Genomic DNA, 19324 nt, shown 5'->3' with positions numbered 1-19324 from the left:
TGTTTATTTTTGTTTTACAGTGCTTGAGTTGAACAATCCCCTTACCACTGATCTATACCCTAGTCCCTCAGAAGTTTTTTCTTGTACATCCTTGGGGTCCCAAGACCCTTTCAGGGATTCATTGATACCATATTTCATAATAACAAGACTCTTTGCCTCTTTCATTGTGTTGATCAATAGCATTAATATTGTAAAACCAATGGTGGATAAATCTGATGTCCTCATAACATAAATCAAGGTAACAGCACCAAACAGTACTGTAGCTCTTTTGTTCTTCACTACCATTTTCACTTAGAAATGTCCATAATGAAGCACTACAAACTAAGAAGTTTACTAATTCTCAGTCTTTCACTACATGACTTTGTAGTATTCTGTCTGACAAAATATGAATTATAGATTAAAGCCCTTCTCACATGTTTGTGTGTGTGTGTGTGTTTGTATGGGGATTGAACCTAGAGCCACTGTACCACTGAGCTTCATCCCAAGCCCCTTTTTAATTTTTTAAATTTGAGACAGGGTCTCCCTAAATTGCTGAAGCTGGCCTTGAACTTTTGATCTTCTTGCCTTAGTATTCTGATTACCAGTATGTGCCACTATGCCAGGCTGCCCTTTGTATATTATTGAAGTAGATGCACTTGTGAGGCACTGGATTTGATCTTCAACACCACATAAAAATAAATAAATGAACAAAGGTATTGTGTCCATCTACAAATAAAAAAAAAAGTTAAATGACTTGTGTTTTTCCTGTAACTTCAGTTTTACCTGAAAGAACAACTGATTTTTCAGTCTTGAGTATATGACAGACATTTTTCTAAAAATGAGTAAAGTTGAGTGAGTTACTTAAAGGGAGAGCAACTACCAGCATCTATTGCCAGTTAAAGAATTTGATTTTGAGCTCTTGTTTGTGTTGCCATACCTGAAATTAAACCCAGGAGTACTCTACTAGTGAGCTACCTCTCCAGCCCTTTTATTTTTTAAATTTGAGACAGGGTCTTGCAAAGTTGCCCAGATGGGCTTGGAACTCAATTCTGTTACCTCAGCTTCCTCAGTCAATGGGAATACTGGTGTGTGCCACTTTCTACTTGGCCAGTTCATTCTTTTTGTTTATGAACATTATTCCATTATGTAGACATATCACATACAATGTGTTTATCCATTTGGGTTTCTAGTTTGGGACGATTACAAATGAAACTACTGTGAATATTTATGTCCCAAGTCTTTATGGGCATAACTAGGAATGAAATGCTTGGGTCATATGATAGTTATTTCAGCCAGGGTCTTTCTGTGCTGCTCAGATGGAACTTGGGAATCTACTATGTAGCCTCCCAAGTAGCTGGAGCTACAGGGAAGTCCCACCATGTCCTGCCTGTTTTTTTTTTTTTTTTTTTTTTTTTTTGTGTGTGTGTGTGTTTTGTCATTCTAGTGGGAATGAAGGGTTTGTTTTGCATTTAAAAAAAAAAGTTTTTGTAGTTGTGGATGGATAGAATGCCTCTATTCTATTTGTTTATTTTTATATGGTGCTGAGGATCGAATCCAGTGCCTCACGCATGCTAGGCAAGCGCTCTGCCACTGACCTATAGCCCCAGCCCCTGCTTTGCATGTTTAAAAATAAAAATTTTAAAAATAATTTTTTTTTTTTGTAGATGGACAGAACACATTTATTTTATTTGTTTATTTTTATGTGGTGCTGAGGATGGAACCCAGTACCTCAGGCATGCTGGGCAAGTGCTCTGCCTTTGAGCTCCAGCTCCAGCCCTACTTTGGGGTTTTTGAATGACTAATGAGTTCACTTTACCATCATATGCTTATTAAAGTGCTTTGTCACATAGAAGTTTTGCATATGTATTTTCCTACTTTGAGGTTTTCCTTTTTAAAAGTTTTTTTATTTTTTTATACCAGCTTAACCACAGCCACATTCCTAGCCCTTTTTATATATTTTATGTATTAAATTGTTTAAGGCCTTGCTAAGGTGCTGAGGCTGGCTTTTTTAATTCATGATCCTCCTGCCTCAGCCTCTCTGGCTGCTAGAATTACAAGTTTGTGCCACCATGTTCGGCATATTTGCCTTTTTAAGAAATTGTTTTTTTTTTTTTTTTTTTTTAACAAGCCAGTTTTTCAGTTTAAAGGTCTGATTTATTGATGAAAAAAAAAAAGATAGTACTTTTCTCTCATGATTAGGAAGTCTTACCAAACCCAAAGTTTTGTAATTTTTTTCTCTTAGGAGTTAAAAGGTTGTAACATCTTAAATTTAGAAAAAGCCCGTGATCCATTTCAAGTTAATTTTTTTTAATTAAGGTGTGAGATAAGAATTGAGCTTCACAGGGCTGACGTTGTGGCTCAGAGGTAGAGTGCTCTCCTAGCATGCATGGGGCATTGGGTTTGATCCTCAGCACCACATAAAAACAAAATAATGTGTCCACCTAAAATTGGCAGTATATGTACAGATTTGTTTTTATTTTCTGTTCTATTTGACCTATTTGCCTTTCTTTACACTAATACCACACTATATCACTGCCTCTTGCCCTATTTACTAAAGTTTTTTTTTAAATTTTTTTCTTTTAGCTAATACAACTTGTATGAATTAATGGTTCCTTTGATTTCTTTATTTGTTAATTAATTAGTAAATATTTAAAGTAATATGCAGTGTAGGCTTTGTGAGTAGACAAACCTTTAAAATATTCTAGTGAAGCTTCTGGGAATTTGGAAAGGTTTCTTTGGTTTTGCAGTGGTAAATAAATGTGAGTTACCTAGATCTTACTACAGGATCAAAAAATTTATGGTTTAAGTGTAGCAGGTATTCAATAAATGTTGATTTAAGTAGTATTTGACACTAAAATCTTTCTTGCAGCCTGGATGTGGATAGTGAAGCTAAAAGACTATTGGGATTAGGACAGAAACATCTAGTGATGGGGGATATTCCAGCAGCTGTCAATGCATTCCAGGAAGCAGCTAGTCTTTTGTAAGTATTGTGTGTTTACTATACGTAATATTATGTTCCCAATAATCCTTAAAGTTGTTTTAGCACATAGTCCTGAGTTTGATCCCCAGTGGCACCACCACCAGGGGAAAAAGAAAGTTGTTCTATGGGGGAAAATAATGAAGAGCAAGGGGAGCAAGGGCTGAGTTGTAGCTCAGTGGTAGAGTACTTGCCTAATCTACAAGAAGCTCTAGTTCAATTCTCAGCATTGCAAAAAACCCAAAACTGATTGTTTTTCATGTTGGAGTTTACTCCTGTAAGTATAAAACCAAATATTACTGAGCAATTTCAACCTTTGATATATATATATCTTTTGGCAGTGTGGGGATTGAAGGGCCTTGTGCATGCTAGACAAGTGGGCTACCACTGAGCTACATCCCAGCCCTATTTTCAACCTTTGATTTTTCTTATAAGGTAAATTGTATTCCAGTCACAATTAATTAGGGGAACCAACTTGGCCTGGCTTATTCAGGGCTTTCCCAATTATTTCTGTTTTAAATGGTGCTATGTATCAAACTAAGGGCTTTGCACATTAAGGAAGTGTTCTACCATTGAGCCTACACTCCATCCCTTCTCAAACATTTTAATGTTCCTCCAGATCTGAGAGAGAAAAAAGACGGGGAGTAAGTTACATTTATTCCCCCATGTTGCATATTTATTTATTTGTGACACAGATGATTGAAACCAGTAGTGCTTTATCACTGAACTACTCCCCAATCCTTGAATGTTAAATCTTTAAGTCTTAAACACTTTTCCTTTACAACTTTGTTTGAGCTAGTTTCCTCTAATATGGTATTATTAACAGCAGGTGAAATCAATCATGTTTCCTAATTAGTTGGTTACATTTCATTCACCTTTAAAAAAATTTTTTTTTTAGTTGTAGATAGACATAACATCATTTATATATATATATATATACACACACACACACACACACACACACATACACACACACACACACACATATATATAGTGCTGAGGATCTAGGCAAGTGCTATACCACTGAGCTACAACCCCAGCCCCTTCATTCAGCTTTTGTGAAGAAATTTTCCTTATAAAAGAAATAGTCATGGGGCTGATGATATGCTCAGTGGCTTGCCTAGCATGTGTAAGGCCCCAAGTTCAATCCCTAGCACTGCAAAAAGAAAAGAAAATAAACAGAAAATGTGGTGGAGAGACAAAAAAGGAAAGAAATACCCATAATATGAAGCATTTATGAGTTTCAGTCCCCCCACCACCACCCTCTTGGTACCAGGGATTGAACTGAGTAGCAGTCAACCACCAAGTCACATCCCCAGCCCTTTTTTGTATTTTATTTAATGATAGGCTCGCTGAGGTGCTTAGGACCTTGCTAAATTGCTGAGGCTGGCTTTGAACTTGTGATCCCCGTTTCAGCCTCCTGAGCCGCTGGTGTTATAGGTGTACACCACCATACCCAGTGGGTTTCAGATTTGAAGCTCACTTTTTTCCTAGCCCAATTCCTCCCAACATCCAGAACTGCATATTATTCCTGGAGGTCCACAATAATCTCTTGTCTTGTCCCTGACCTCTGGCGTCTTTGATCATCTTTACCTGGGATTAATGAATTAAGGTTCTGGTATTTAGTGGTGTGCTAGGGTTGGAGCTTACTTCTTATCTGATAAGCATTTAGGTGTTTTTATGTTTAAAAAAAATGGGTTTTTAAGTTCATTCGTCTAGATGCCTAGAGGTCTTTTACTCTATGAAAACTGATCTCCTTGTCTTAGAAATCTTTCTTCCTTCCCATTCATCACACTTAATGTGATTTCTTTTTTTGTTTTAAATTGTAGATGGACACAATATCTTTATTTTTATGTGGTGCTGAGGTTTGAACTCAGTGCCCACACATGCTGGGCAGGTGCTCTACCACCGAGCTACAACCCCAGCTTTGTCTTTTTTTGGGGGGTACCAGGTATTGAACTCAGGGGTCACTTGGCCACTGAGCCACATCATTAGCCCTATTTTTTATTTTATTTAGAGACAGGGTCTCACTGAGTTGCTTACCACCTCACTGTTACTGAGGCTGGCTTTGAACTCTAGATCCTCAAGTCTCAGCTTCCCGAGCTGCTGGGATTACAGGCGTGGGCTATCAATAGTTATGTACATTTCCATTTTACAATCTCATCTTTCTCAAAACTAAGGCACTGAAAATGAGTAATCTGCCAAGGTTGTACAGTTAATGATTAGAGGTAAGCTTTGTGCTCAGGCAGTCTCACTCCAGAGATCATGTTCTTTTACAGAAAGGCATCATGATATAAAGAACATGATCTCTGGAATCATCTCTCAATGTCTAGGTCCCAGCCAAGGTCATCTTAACTATTATGGTCCATTATCTTGTGGCAGGAAGAATATGTATTAATATAATTTGGCTGTTAGAGTATACGCTAACTGTAACAAATTGGTATCACTTAGAATTATATTATATATAGATATAACATTAACTGCATGCATCATTAATGTTAATAACATGTTCAGGGACTGGGGTTGTGGCTTAGCGGTAGAGCTCACCTAGCACATGTGAGGCTAGCATGTGTGAGGCAAGACAAATAAAATAATGCTATTATGCCCAACTATAACTAAAAAAAAATATTTAAAAAAATAATAACGTTCAGATTTTAGCTGTCTATTATTTTTGTAGAGGTAAGAAGTATGGAGAAACTGCTAATGAATGTGGAGAAGCCTTCTTTTTCTATGGAAAATCACTATTGGAATTAGCAAGGTATGTTTTTCTTAGTTTATTAGTAGAATGTTTTGTATAACTTCGATCTATTTAAAAATGAAAGTTTCCTTGTTTGCTAAGATTGTTTACTAGCTTTGTGATTTTACATGAGTAAGCTAAACACGTTTTACCTAGAAAAGTGGGTTATGAAAGAGCTTGAAATATTGATGGAAATTGTAACGATTTAAAGAATAAAATTACTGGCCATATAATAATGGCATGTTCCTGTAATCCCAGCCGCTTGGGAGGCTGAGACAGGAGGATAGTGAGTTCAGAGCCAGCCTCAGCAAAAGCAATACAGTAAGCAACTCAGTGAGACCCTATCTTTAAACAAAATACAAACTATGACTGGGGATGTGGCTCAGTGGTCAAGTGCTGCTGAGTTTGATTCCCTGGTACCAAAAAAAATAAAAAAGGAATAATTGAAGTTTGACTTGTGATCATTAGAAGCAAAGATCTTTTCATTTGTGAATGGGTAATAATTGATCAAAGTTCAGTATAGAATAATAAACCCTTAAAAGCACCAAACTAGCTCAAAACAGTCATTGAATAAGGGCTTATTGGAGTTTGAAGTAAGTAGCATGTGAGGATATCTAGTAAATAACAATCCCAAGTAGTCTTTCTGTTAGAAAGTTTTTGGATATCATTCACCAGAATTTATTAGCCAGAATAAAGTATATTGAGGATATGCAGCCAAGCAAATGATGTGTCATTTATTTAATCTCAGTTCTGGTAAGTTTGTTATCTTGTAATAATTAGAGCACTCTGATTTGCTGTGAAACTATTGCCAGAGTGTTAGTGTTTATCTAAAGAAGTGGGGGTAGATGAAAGTTTGGGAACTACTTATGGCTCTGTTTTAAAAGAATGAATTTTTAAAAAAGAATGAATATGTCTTATTTTTATAGGACTCATAGTGCTTTTCACGTGGCTTGATGAGCAGTGTACTCATTTCTTTCAGCATTCTTGCAGCCTTAATTTATATTAGAAGTTTCGATAATTGCCTTTCATGGGAATATGTATAGTATTGTATTTCCTGAACTTGCTTACTTGTCTGTTGCTTTTGTAATGTAGGCTACATCGTTAGGTTGTAGCTGTTAAACCTTTGGTGCTTTCTCCTCTTGTTCTCCTAGAATGGAGAATGGTGTGTTGGGAAATGCCTTGGAAGGTGTGCATGTGGAAGAAGAAGAAGAAAAAACAGAAGATGAGTCTCTGGTAGAAAATAACGATAACATAGATGGTATGTGGAGTTGCACATGACATTTAAGAGACGCGACGCCTTGTATCTTGTATACAAGTGATGGAAATAGGGCTCTCCCTGCCCTGGCTGGTCTCTCCTAAGATGCTTGGGGTTATACCTGCATCTGGTAGAGACTGCAATGGGGGTAGCCCATTAATGAAAGTGACAGCAGGCTTTTGTGAGAGGATAACTTAATTTATTAAACAAATATGGTCATTTAAATAGGTGTTTTAAATATTAAGACATTAAATGTATATTTTTTAAAAATGGTTTGTAAAGTTCAATTAAAAGTAATGTTTTTGGAGCCCTTTTACATTTCTTGTGTTTAAGAAAAATTGAATATTTCTCTGCTGAGTTTGGCTAATAGCATTTTATAAATCAGGTAGAGGTTTAAAATAGAATGAAAATAGAATGAAATGTTTAAAATAGAATGAAAAGCTTGGCATCTTTTACCTAACTGGTAATCGGAATGCTCACAGCAAAATAATAGAGTATCTAGTTTAAGGTGCTTTGGTTTCCTTTGCATTAAGTTAACTCTGCTAGCTGAGACTGTCTTTCCTTTGCTTTTCTCAAGGGGGCAGATAAAAATTTTTAGGCCATGTGCTAAATCTTAAACCAGGCCATGTGAGGGTTTAAGGGAATGTGTTTTTAGTTTCCATTTATGCTTTTATCATTAAACTCGAAGACATGTTTATGCTTAATGTTCTTTAACCATGTAGAGGAAGCAAGGGAAGAGTTGAGAGAACAGGTTTATGACGCCATGGGAGAAAAAGAAGCCAAAAAATCAGAATGCAAGTCTTTGGCAAAGCCTGAAACTGGTAAAGAACAGGAGAATGAAATGGAGAAGGGTGGAAGAGAAGATATGGATATAAGTGAGCCTGCAGAGAAGTTACAAGAAAAAGTTGACTCGACTTCAAATCAGTTAACTGAAACTTCTGAAGAGGCAAAAGGAGCATCAGCACCAGAAGGACCGAATGAACCTGAGGTCACTTCTGAGAAGCCAGAACAGGAAGCATCAGATGCTGAGGAAGGAAAATCAGTTTCTGGAACTGAAGTTGAGAAAGAAGAGTGCAGAGAAAAAGGAGGTCAGGAGAAGCAGGGAGAAGTAATTGTGAGTATAGGGGAGAAGCCAGAGGAAGCTTCAGAAGAGCAGCCTATAGTGACTCTAGAAAAGCAGGGCACTGCAGTGGAGGTAGAAGCAGAATCTGTAGAGCCAACAGTCAAGCCAGTGGATGTGGGTGGGAATGAAGTAAAGGAACCAGTAGCTACCTCTGAAAATGACCCAGGAAAGGCTGTCCTTGAGCAACTGGTAGAGCAAGAAGTACATTCTGCTGAAGAGTCAGAGGTGGTGACAACAGAAGCTGAAGAGGTCTCAGCTGCAGAGGCTGGATCAGAGGTCTCTCAGAAGCCAGGGCAGGAAGGCACCGTTTTCTCTAAAGATGTTGCATTCAATGGACTGTCAGCTGCAGGAGATCAGACTCCTATTGAACCAAAGACTTCTGCAGAAAGATTGACAGAAACAAAAGATGGCTCAGAGGTAGAGGAGAAGGTCAGGGCGGAGCTAATTCCTAGCCAGGAGAAGACTAAGCTGCCTGTAGAAGAGTCTGAGGCAGCTGGAGATGGGGTTGAGACCAAGGTAGCCCAGAGGGCCACAGAGAAAACACCTGAAGACAAAGTTAAGATAGCTGCTAATGAAGAGACAGAAGAGAGAGAAGAACAGATGAAAGAGGGTGAAGGTAACCGGGATATGCAAGAGCTGCAGTGGGTGGAGTACATTCTGGATTTGACTCACTAATAATAATGGGTAAAAGTCAGCCTTCCATTCAGGATTTTCCGTCTGCCTTAGGATTAGGAAAGGGCTAAAATGAAAATGGGATTAGTTTAAGAAGGTTGGGATAAGTTGAGCAAATTAAATAAAAAGCAGCAAGTTGTCTTCAGCTGGCTTATAAACTAATGCTTTTACTAACTGCAAAATAGGTCTTTTACTGTGATTTCTGAAACTTGGCTAGCAATCAGTAACTTGTACCATACTAGCCAATAAAAGAATGGAAAAGGTGGATGAGGGGTGGGGTAGGTAAGGAAATAGTGGGCTAGGCTGGCAGAGAATGCTGAATGGATGTTCACTTTGCATGCCTCTGGATTTTTAAATTACTGTTCACAATGTACTGTTCACATGGTTTCTTTTCTCTGCATTAGGAAGCAGGAACAGCAGTAGAATCCACTGAATTTGGTACATTTAAGCAGGCATGCCATTTAAATGAAGGCAGTTAATCTTGAATGTTCTATTAGAGTTAAAAAAAAAAAATTCTGGCATCTCTCCTTTAGTCTTCAGAGAATCTTTAAAGATTTACTGACACTGCTAAAACAGTCCTTCTCCTAGTCAAAAGAAACAACAAAAAACTTTAGCAGTTAGCCTTCTTGCTGCTTTCTCTCCTCATTTCATGTTTGCTTTGGCTGCTGAACTAAAACTTTTGTTACCTAGAAAGTTAACAAGTATGAATGCTTTTCTATATTGTTATTAAATGTCTAATTGTGATTCATTCTCATCAAGATACATAAGCCTAATTAGTAATTGGCACGTCTGACTTAAGTTGTGCTATTATTTGAGGATTCTGCTGCATTTAAGGTTCATCTAACATTGGTGTTAATAAATACAGGTATATTCCAGTTAATTGCTATTACTCATTAAAATTGCCAGACTACTTCAGGAGTACTCTTAAGTTGAAAAATCTCAGAGTCCCATCTTTTCATTCTTGGAGATTATTCTGGTAAACTACTTTTACCTATGTGCAAGCCTCTGCACTCCAACCAGCACATGCTAGTAACCAGAAGGGAATTGGCTAAATGGTAATGCCATTGGGCTTCTCTCTCTCTTTAAAATTTTATTTTTGTGATATTGGGTATAGGAATGCAGCACCTCGCACATGCTAACAAGTGCTCCACCACTGAGCTATATTCCCAACCCTTTTTGTTTTACAGTCTTGTTAAATTGCCGGGGGTTGTCTCAAACTTGAAACTGCCTGCCTTAGCCTCCTGAGTAGTTGGGGTTATAATAGCTTGCTGGGTCTCTGTTGGGCTAATTTTCAAGGATTAGGAATTACTTAGGGAAGAAGTGCAGAACTGAATTATTCAACTTTTAAAAACTTCTCACGTCTTGATCTTTTTCCTTCTTTTTTTTTTTTTGGTATGGTAGTGAGGATCATACGTAGGGCTTCATATATGCCAGGCATTTCCTCTACTGCTGAGCTGTGCACCCCTAGTCCTTGATCTTAGTGATCAAACATTGGAAAGATTTTCTATTTCTCTTATGGACTTTGATAAACTATCAGTTTGTAAATAACATCATTACAACTCATTTTTTTTTCTAATTCTAAAATAATACTATTTATCTTCAGGTTTTCATTTTTTCCAGTACTGGGAATTGATCTAAATCTTCAGCCCACTCTTTTTGAGACAAGAGTTTCACAAAGTTGTGGAGGCTGGCCTTGAACTTGCAATCCTTATGCCTCAAGCTTCCTGAGTAGCCGAGATTACAGGCATGCACCTCTCCTTACCCTAAAACAATACCACTCAATAGAGAATATTACACTCTACTTATATTGAGGCATAAAGGTCATGTGACTTGTTTATGGTCAAGACTGTAGTACTAGATATGCCTTGAATATACTATTCTTTCCACACTACCTCATATTGAAGAAGGCAGCTTTCACCCCTTCTCTTCGCCCTGTCTCTTATCAGAAACATTCTGGTCACATTTTTAAAATCCCTTCAAAAGTCTCAGTATTCTAGCAACTGAACCGTAAACCCCCTGCCCTCGCACTTTTAAAAAGTGGTATTTTAGTGGTTTTGTGGCAGATAACTTATAAATGACAGTAGAGAGTCCCATATTTTATAGATGAAGAAATGGGAGAAAGAAGTAATTTGCCCTAGTCAATAGAGAGGACTAGGTGCTCAGTCTGGCTTTAGGGTCCAGCTAATTTCTGTGCTTTCTTCCTCTTTATGTGACAACACTAGTCCACAGATTTTTGTTGTTTAATTTTTTTTAAAAATTGTAGATAGACACAATACCTTTATTTTTATTTATTTTTATGTGGTTCTGAGGTTCAAACCCAGTGCTTCACACGTACCAGGCAAGTGCTATATAACTGAGACACAAATCACTAGCCCACAAATCTTTGCTGAACCACAATCCCAGCCCTGGTCCACAGATCTTGAATGTGGTTTTCTCTCTTCATTTAGGTAGCGTGCTCGCCTCGCATGTGTGGGCCCCGGGGTCGATCCTTAGCACCACACAAAAAAATAAAATAAAGATATTGTATTTCCACCAAAAACTGAAAAATAAATATTAAAAAATTCTCTCTCTAAAAAAAAATTAAAGTCCTGCTGGGCATGGTGGTCCTGAGACAGGAGGATCTCGAATTGAAAAGCCAGTCTCAGCAACTTAGCGAGGCATTGAGCAACTCAGGCCCTGTCTCCAAATAAAATACAAAAAAAGGGCTGGGTGTGTGGCTCAGTGGTTGAGTGCTCCTGAGTTCAGTACCTGGTTTAATAAAAAAAGATTTATTGATTCTCAGCACCACATAAAAATGAAAAAAAGATATTGTGTCCACCTAAACTAAAAAAATAAATATTTGGGGCTGGGATTGTGGCTCAGCAGTAGAGCGCTCGCGTAGCACGGATGGGACTTGGTTTCGATCCTCAGCACCACGTAAAAATAAAGGCATTGTGTTGTGTCCTACACCTAAAAAATAAAAAATTTAAAGCCACATTTCCTACCACCTCTTGACTTTGCTACCTCTTGGGGTTTTCATATTCCTGATAAAGACAACTGGTCTCATCTTTCCTGATTGTCATGTTAGATGTGGTTGGTATGTGAACAGAAGTTTAAATTGTAGGCATAAAACTTGGTTGTGTTCAGATGGATTCTACTGACCAATCTGTGGTGGGTACTTGACTTCTGTGGGAGTTCCAGAACACTCAAGAATTAGCACCTTTTTGTCTTTATTCTTCTGGTTGTACTCTGTGCCCATAATGTTTTGAGGATGCTACATGGTCATAAGTAGCATTTCTTTTTCTCTGAAGGATGCACAAATAGTGTTCTATTTTCAAAGAAGCGTGGAAGATATTTTTAACAAATTTATATACTGAGGATATCAGGGCGTTGTCATTAGTATTTGAGTATACCTTACTGGGTTGGGAAATGTTTTACAGTATTAACTTTCTCATTAACCTAGTTTATAGTTAGGTGCAGTTGTGCATGTTTTGTAATCCCAGTGACTTGAGGCTGAGGCAGGAGGATTGCAAGTTTGAGGCTAGCCTCAGCAAAAAGGATTGGGACAGTTGAATATGTCCCTGAGTTCAATTCCAATACCAAAAAAACAAAACCTAGCTCCTTCTCCACCGTCCCATAAAGATAGCTAGGTCCAGGTTTCTCAATTTGTAAAATTCCAAGTAATTAAGATATTTTGTGCTAAATTAGATGTCTAGCATGCTGGTTTTAGTAGGAACAGATAACAGATAATTTTTAAAAAGTAACAGTGTTGGAGCTGGGATTGTGGCTCAGTGGTAGAGTGCTCACCTAGCATGTGTGTGGCACTGGCTTTAATCCTCAGCACCACATAAAAATAAAATAGAGGTATTGTGTCCATCTACAACTAAAAAAGTATTTTTAAAATAATAACAATGTCAATTTAATTTCTCTGCAAATTGGGAAGACGAAGTTTAATTTTTTGAATTGATAAGAAATTTGTAGCTTTACTTCATTGTCTTAGATATTCTGCTGGAGGATGGAAAGAGTCAGCAAAACCACTATGTAGTCCAAACTTAGGGAAGTAAACCTGTACCCATCTGTCTCAAAATGTAGGTTGACTGATATTTATTGGAATCCCTGACTAGTCAGAAGTTATCATTAATGGTGTGTGGTGGTGACTATTGTAGATGAACTGGTATTGTTGTGAAAGGTAAAAAAGTGAGCTTCCAGATTAAAATAGGGCTTACTGTTAACTAGGTTGTAATGTGTAGTTATTAGAGGACTTTAGTTCATTACAATAATTTTTAATACATAGGAATTTTCTGTGCCTGTTTTCCACCATAAAGCACTGTTACTTTAGATAAAACTCCTTTAACCTGACTTCTTGGCTCTAAGGCCTAATTGCTGTATTTAGGTTATTAGGAGACAGTATTTGAGATCTTTTGCTGGTGGCATGGGCATGTAATACCAGATACTCAGGAGGCTGTGGTAGGAGGATCTCTGAGCCCAGGAGCTTGAAACCAGCCTGAGACTGTTTTTTAAAAAAAAAAATGAGAGATGGATTAAGCCAATTCATGAATTGTAACAACAGAAAGCCCATTCTAATCACTCAACATTTTGAAGTTTAAGCTATCTTATCACTGAGAATGTATTCTTCATGCAATTGACTTATGAGTGGATTTCAATATGAGGAAATAGTGTTGATATGACTACAAATTTAAATGGAATCATTTAAAATACCTGGTTTGCTCACTTAAATTCTCTGTGCTTGAGCTGGCTGGAGTCTGTGGCGTGCTCATTGGCAAGAGTTGGTAAGAGCTATGCTTTTTTTTCCCACAGCTTTATTGTGGGAAAGCTAGTCTCTTGCATATTCTTGTTCTGAATGAACTGGAATAATTTAGCTTTTGGTATTTTCTGAGCTTACTAGTATTGTCTAACGAGTCACCTAAAGACCCCAGAAACACTGATTGAGGCCTCTATCTGCTTTTGACTGAGTAAATTGGAGCCTCTAGCCAATGAGACAGTATCTAAGTCAGTCTCATTCAGAATGATTTAGGTTAAGTTTTACAAGGAAATGCTTTAGGCTTTTAACTGTCAAGGTCTAACCCATACACTGTAAGGTTACACATTCTAAGTCTAGATTAAACTTGAATTAGATTGAAACCACTGATCAGATCAGATGTTAACTGGATTAGAATCTAGCCTAACCTGTCTCAAAATGTAGGTTGACTGATGTTTACTGGAATCTCTGACTAGTCAGAAGGTATCATTAGTTAACGTTCTCAATAATGAGGAATTCTTGCTTGTAGAAACTGAAGGCTCAGAAGAGGAAGATAAAGAAAATGACAAGGCAGAAGAAACACCAAATGAATCAATTCTTGAAAATAAGGTAAGTTATTGTTTGATACTGTAATCTGCTCTTATTATAGGATTGTCGTTAACACCTGTAGGCATGATTATTGTAGATACCCACTCCTGGTAAGGAATCAGGACTCTATCCATGCTTAGAATGGACAGATCTGAGCTGGGTGCCAAGTACCTGTAGTCCCAATGATTCAGGAGATAGAGGCAGGATGATTGCAAGTTTAAGGCCAGCCTTAGCAAATTGGCAAGATCCTGTCTTAAATTAAAAAAAAATAAAAAGAATGGGATGGATAATAGTTCAGTGGTAGAGCATCCATGAGTTCAGTCCCCAATACTCCCCCCCTCCCCCCCAGCCCAGTGCCCACGGCCATGGACAGATCTTTTGATTCCTAGGGCTTCCTGTCTATTATGACAGTATCCAACATATTACTGACATAAAGAGAATCAGGAGAGAAAACTTTTTTACCCATTCTGCAAATTTTTTTGGGAGAAAGTCTGAATTTTCAATTGCAAATAACTTTTTCAAGTCATAATAGATTATACATTTAGATTTATACTGTAGAAAAATGCTTGTCTTATACTTATGCCTAATAACAATGATTTGGATATTTAGTCTGTTCAAGAAAATGAAGAAGAGGAGATTGGGAACCTAGAGCTTGCTTGGGATATGCTGGACTTAGCAAAGATCATTTTTAAAAGGTAAAACTCTTGTTGCTTCTTAGGATGGGAATTTGGTTGAAAATAAATAGAAAGCCATTAGGGTTAGACAAGTATTATTAAGATTTCTAATCAGTTTCCTTCTTTTAGGCAAGAAACAAAAGAAGCCCAGCTTTATGCTGCACAGGCACATCTTAAACTTGGAGAAGTTAGTGTTGAATCTGGTAATGCATTTTCATTTTACTTTCTAATGTCCCGCACTCTCCCATTCCTCCTTTAATAGATTCTCTGTAATTCAGCTTGATTGATTATAGTTAGGTAGTTGACATTGAAAATATAGTAGGTTTGAGTTTCCTATGATCCTAGAACAATGAACAATCTTTTTTTTTTTTTTAATTTTTAATATTTATTTCTCAGTTTTCGGCAGACACAACATCTTTGGTTGTATGTGGTGCTGAGGATCGAACCCAGGCCGCACGCGTGCCAGGCGAGCGCGCTACCGCTTGAGCCACATCCCCAGCCCAATGAACAATCTTTTAATTAATTAATAACTCTGATCTTTCAGTAGGATTTTGTTTTTTTGGTGTTGTGGATCAAAGCCAGGACCTCACAAATGTGTAGAGCACATGCTCTTCCACTGGGCTACAAGCCCAGCACCTGTCAGGTCTTTTAAAAAGCCATTCTGTCATTCTACATAGCCAAGGGTCCTGTAGATAATAACAAAAATGAAAGCAAAATGGGTATATTCCTGCAGAACAGGTCTGAATTCTGCAACTACTTCATACAAGTGCTGGCAATTCTTGTTCTTCTTTCTTAGAGAACTATATCCAAGCTGTGGAGGAGTTCCAGGCTTGCCTAAACCTGCAAGAGCATTATCTAGAAGCCCATGATCGTCTTCTTGCAGAAACTCACTACCAGCTTGGTTTGGCCTATGGATATAACTCTCAGTATGACGAGGCAGTGGCACAGTTCAACAAATCTATTGAAGTCATTGAGAAGAGAATGGGTGAGTAGAAGCTGCTACCAGCAATTGACCCTTCTCCAAAAAAAAATTCTTTTATGGTAATTTTTATGCGTCTTCTTTGTAGCTGTACTAAATGAACAGATGAAGGAGGCTGAAGGATCATCTACTGAATATGAGAAAGAAATTGAGGAGTTGAAGGAATTACTACCTGAAATTAGAGAGAAAATAGAAGATGCGAAAGAGTCCCAGCATAGTGGGAATGTAGCTGAATTGGCTCTGAAAGCTACACTGGTCCGTTCATTTTCTTTTTAAAGTTTTCATAATAGCATTTGTGGTACTGTTCCATTTGCTAGGAACTTGGTTTCTGGTAGTTGGTGGTCAGAGAGAATATGAGAATTCATCTACTTATTCCTGTCAAATAGTACAGTGGTTAGCAAATATTCTGGAGCTAGACTGCCTGGATTCATACTGTCTATTTTGGAATTCTGTCTGTGCAGTTTGTATGACCATAGGTATTTTTCTGCCATTGTTGATTTTTCTGTAAAATAGGGATCATAGTATCTATGTGTAAAGTACTCTTGATAGTACCACACAAATAGGAATTGCTTAGTAAATATAAGCTATTATTTCTATCTCTGAGATGACACGATATGGATAAATGATGCTTTTAATCCCAAATGTGTGAAAGATCTTGCCTACTAAATGGCCGTCATTAGGATTTCAAGTGTTATTAATCAGCTATTGTGATGGGTACCTGTTATAAAACTGAGTGACCTGGGTTCTCTCTGGGAACCTACTTGAATTTGTCATCTTTCTCACAGGTGGAGAGTTCTACTTCAGGTTTCACTTGTAGTGGAGGAGGTTCTTCAGTTTCCATGGTGGGTATTCATTCAGGTGTTTGTCACTTAATATTAGGCCTCACTTATTGTCTCAATAGTTTGTACATTGCTAACAAAGCCTTTTTTTTTTTTTTTTTTTTGGGGGGGTCAGATTGCCAGTAGAAAACCAACAGATGGTGCTTCCTCATCAAATTGTGTAACTGATATTTCCCACCTTGTCAGAAAGAAGGTAAATTTTCATGTGAATGTTTACCTCATTTAGAAAACTCCTATGGCCCAAGGACTATGAAGATCAGTCAGATTTTGGAAGCCAGTAGGTTTTCTTTGTCAGAAGTTGTTCATCAGAGACCTGATACATGAACTCCTGCTTGCCTTCTTCTGCTTGTTACTTCAACAGTTCTTTTCTCTGGGTGGGGAGTCTCTTTATTTCTTGCTTTGTTTCCTGGCTCATGTACTGGAATTTATACACATCTCTTGTTCTCTACTTGTATTGTGTGGTGCTAGTGCTAAGCAAGTGCTGTTCCACTGAGCTGTACCCAGCCCCAGATGTTCACATCTCTGCTCCTCATCCTAGTTACACTACTTTTCCTTTAGTCAGGAGGCTCAACGAATATGTTGGGACAGACCAGTTTTATTTTGCACAATACAAATTGGTATCTGCCCCTTGTGGCTAGGTGGAGAGACAGAGCCGTGAGTCCTACTGTACCACAGGGAAGTGTTTTGTAAGTTGTATTTTTAAAAACGTTAAGCACATTTGTGAAGTCTTCACAATTATATCTTTAGAGGAAACCAGAAGAAGAGAGCCCCCGGAAAGATGATGCAAAGAAAGCCAAACAGGAGCCAGAGGTGAATGGAGGCAGCGGGGATGCTGTCCCTGGTGGAAATGAAGTTTCCGAAAACATGGAGGAGGAGGAAGAGGTGGGCAGTTAAGCAGGGATTGGCCTCTTCCCTCATCTTTTCAAGGATTGGAGAAATCAGTACTCCTAAGTGCATGCTCCCACCTTGAGCCTTGCCAGCAAGATCATTTCTGCTTATCTTTTTCAAAATGCAGTGTATGATTATTGGTACAGATAACTGTGTAGAGAACAAAGAGTTGGAAGACCTGTGTTTATTTCCTCTTGCCTGAAACCTGTTTTTTGTATAAGATGGCTTTGTTTAAACCAGGTTACTGAAGCCCAGGCTCCCTGTTTGTTTTTCAGGCTGAGAATCGGGCAGAAAGCCGGGCAGCAGTGGAGGGGACATTGGAGGCTGGAGCTACAGTTGAAAGCACTGCATGTTGAGAGGGAACAGAACCTTCCTCCCAAGAGAGTGTTTTTGTATATAATGTATTTTTTCACTTTTGGGGATTCTTTTTGTATAACTTCAATAAAGATTGTAAGCAAAGGTTGAGGCTTTGATGGTTTTTTTCTTAAATATTGGCTGAATCCATGCCTTGGGGCACTCTAGGTTTTATATTATAGTGGCCAAAGGTACTTTTTCTCCCCACTTCTGTATTGATCTCTGTTGGAAGTTCTAATGCCAACTCCTGTCTGATGTGGAAGTGATAAATTAAGTGTGATTATAGGCCTTTCCTTTCCATCGGTGCTATATTTATCAAGTTACTTGACTGAACTCAGTTGTCTTGCAGACTTTGTGGTGCTGTCCCTGGATGGGGGCTACAAAAACAAGATTTGGTGAAGATCTTGCTGTTTGGTGCTGTAAATGGACTAACAGGCCTTTGGTGGTACCTGTCTTCAGTTTACCTCATCTCCATCTAGGGTTATATCCTATCCTGGAAAAAGAATTCTGAAGAAGACTTGGGGGAGAAAGTGATCCCTGTGGAACTATAGAGAGAAAAGGGGCTGTGACTGACATAATGGACAACATGTGGTTGGAAAAATGTGTGTTGGGGGGGGGGAAGGCTGGCTGGTTTTGATATTTACTGTATAGAAAGATTGAAAAACATCTAAACTTGGAATTGTTACACTGTCTGTAGTTTTGACTTCTCAAAATAAAGATGTGAATAAAAAGCTCCTGGTCTTGCATTGTGCTTAAAGATCTTTCAATGGGATCCTGAGCTGCCTGGAGCTTTTGAGCTTTTCAGTATGAGATATGGGGCTAAGAGCAAAAAAAATGGCTCAGCAATTTTTGGATCCCAATTTTGGATTCCAGGGATGATGATGGTCAAGACACAACAAAATGTAAGCCTGTTGTCCAGGGCACAGGGTTTGTGTGAGAAACAGCCAACAGCCCTTAGTTTAATAAGTTAGAATCTCCTGTTTTAACAACCCAGTATCAAATGCTGAGGGAGCTATATAGGACTCCCAAGTCAACCCCATTTTTTAAAGGTGGTTATTTTTTAAGTGTTGGGGATTGAATGCAAGGGTACTTAACCAGTCATATCCTAGGTGCTCCCCCCCACCCCTTAAAAATATTTTTGGTTGTAGATGGACACAAAACCTTTGTTATACCTTTGTTTTAAGTGGTGCTGGGGATTGAACCCAGGGCCTCACACATGCTAGGCAAGGGCTCTACCACTGAGCTACAACCCCAGCCCTCCTCAGCCCTTTTTTATTTTGTGACAGGGTCTTGCTAAATTGCTTAGGGCCCAGCTAAATTGCTGAGGTCAGCTTTGCACTTGCAATCCTCCTTCAGCCTCCTTCCTGAGCCACTGATTACAAGGGATTTTCTTAATACAAGAGAAAATGTCTCTCTGGGCTGGTTATTGACTCACATTTGCAGAATCTGGCTTATCTTGACTGAATTTCCTTCTTAGAGATGCTTTTGTGTTGTGTGTTCAGGTCTTGATGCTGGTCATTA

General features: G+C 38.3%; 1 protein-coding gene across 2 annotated transcripts in view; it reads left to right on the top strand.

Annotated features, from left to right (window-relative positions):
• The window catches only part of Nasp (nuclear autoantigenic sperm protein), a 31195-nt gene extending 13287 nt beyond the window's left edge, over positions 1 to 17908 (top strand). Inside the window, exons 3-15 of one of the 2 annotated variants that reach the window (XM_046469184.2) lie at positions 2849 to 2959; positions 5634 to 5714; positions 6845 to 6951; positions 7671 to 8687; positions 14011 to 14090; positions 14679 to 14764; positions 14873 to 14946; positions 15540 to 15728; positions 15811 to 15977; positions 16508 to 16564; positions 16677 to 16754; positions 17309 to 17443; positions 17725 to 17908. In XM_046469184.2, the coding sequence (XP_046325140.1) occupies positions 2849 to 2959; positions 5634 to 5714; positions 6845 to 6951; positions 7671 to 8687; positions 14011 to 14090; positions 14679 to 14764; positions 14873 to 14946; positions 15540 to 15728; positions 15811 to 15977; positions 16508 to 16564; positions 16677 to 16754; positions 17309 to 17443; positions 17725 to 17805 (2263 nt within the window). In that variant the 3' untranslated portion in view covers positions 17806 to 17908. The remainder of the gene's footprint in view (positions 1 to 2848; positions 2960 to 5633; positions 5715 to 6844; positions 6952 to 7670; positions 8688 to 14010; positions 14091 to 14678; positions 14765 to 14872; positions 14947 to 15539; positions 15729 to 15810; positions 15978 to 16507; positions 16565 to 16676; positions 16755 to 17308; positions 17444 to 17724) is intronic. The other variant, XM_046469186.2, reaches the window with a different exon arrangement.
• Positions 17909 to 19324: the final 1416 nt, after the last annotated feature.

This window comes from Marmota monax, unplaced genomic scaffold (genome assembly GCF_021218885.2).
Source record: "Marmota monax isolate L192 unplaced genomic scaffold, Marmota_monax_Labrador192_F-V1.1 WCK01_AAM20220418_F8-fsc00008, whole genome shotgun sequence".
Taxonomy (NCBI): domain Eukaryota; kingdom Metazoa; phylum Chordata; class Mammalia; order Rodentia; family Sciuridae; genus Marmota; species Marmota monax.
Note: the sequence above shows the minus strand (reverse complement) of the source record. Positions and strands in the feature narration are given on the sequence as shown.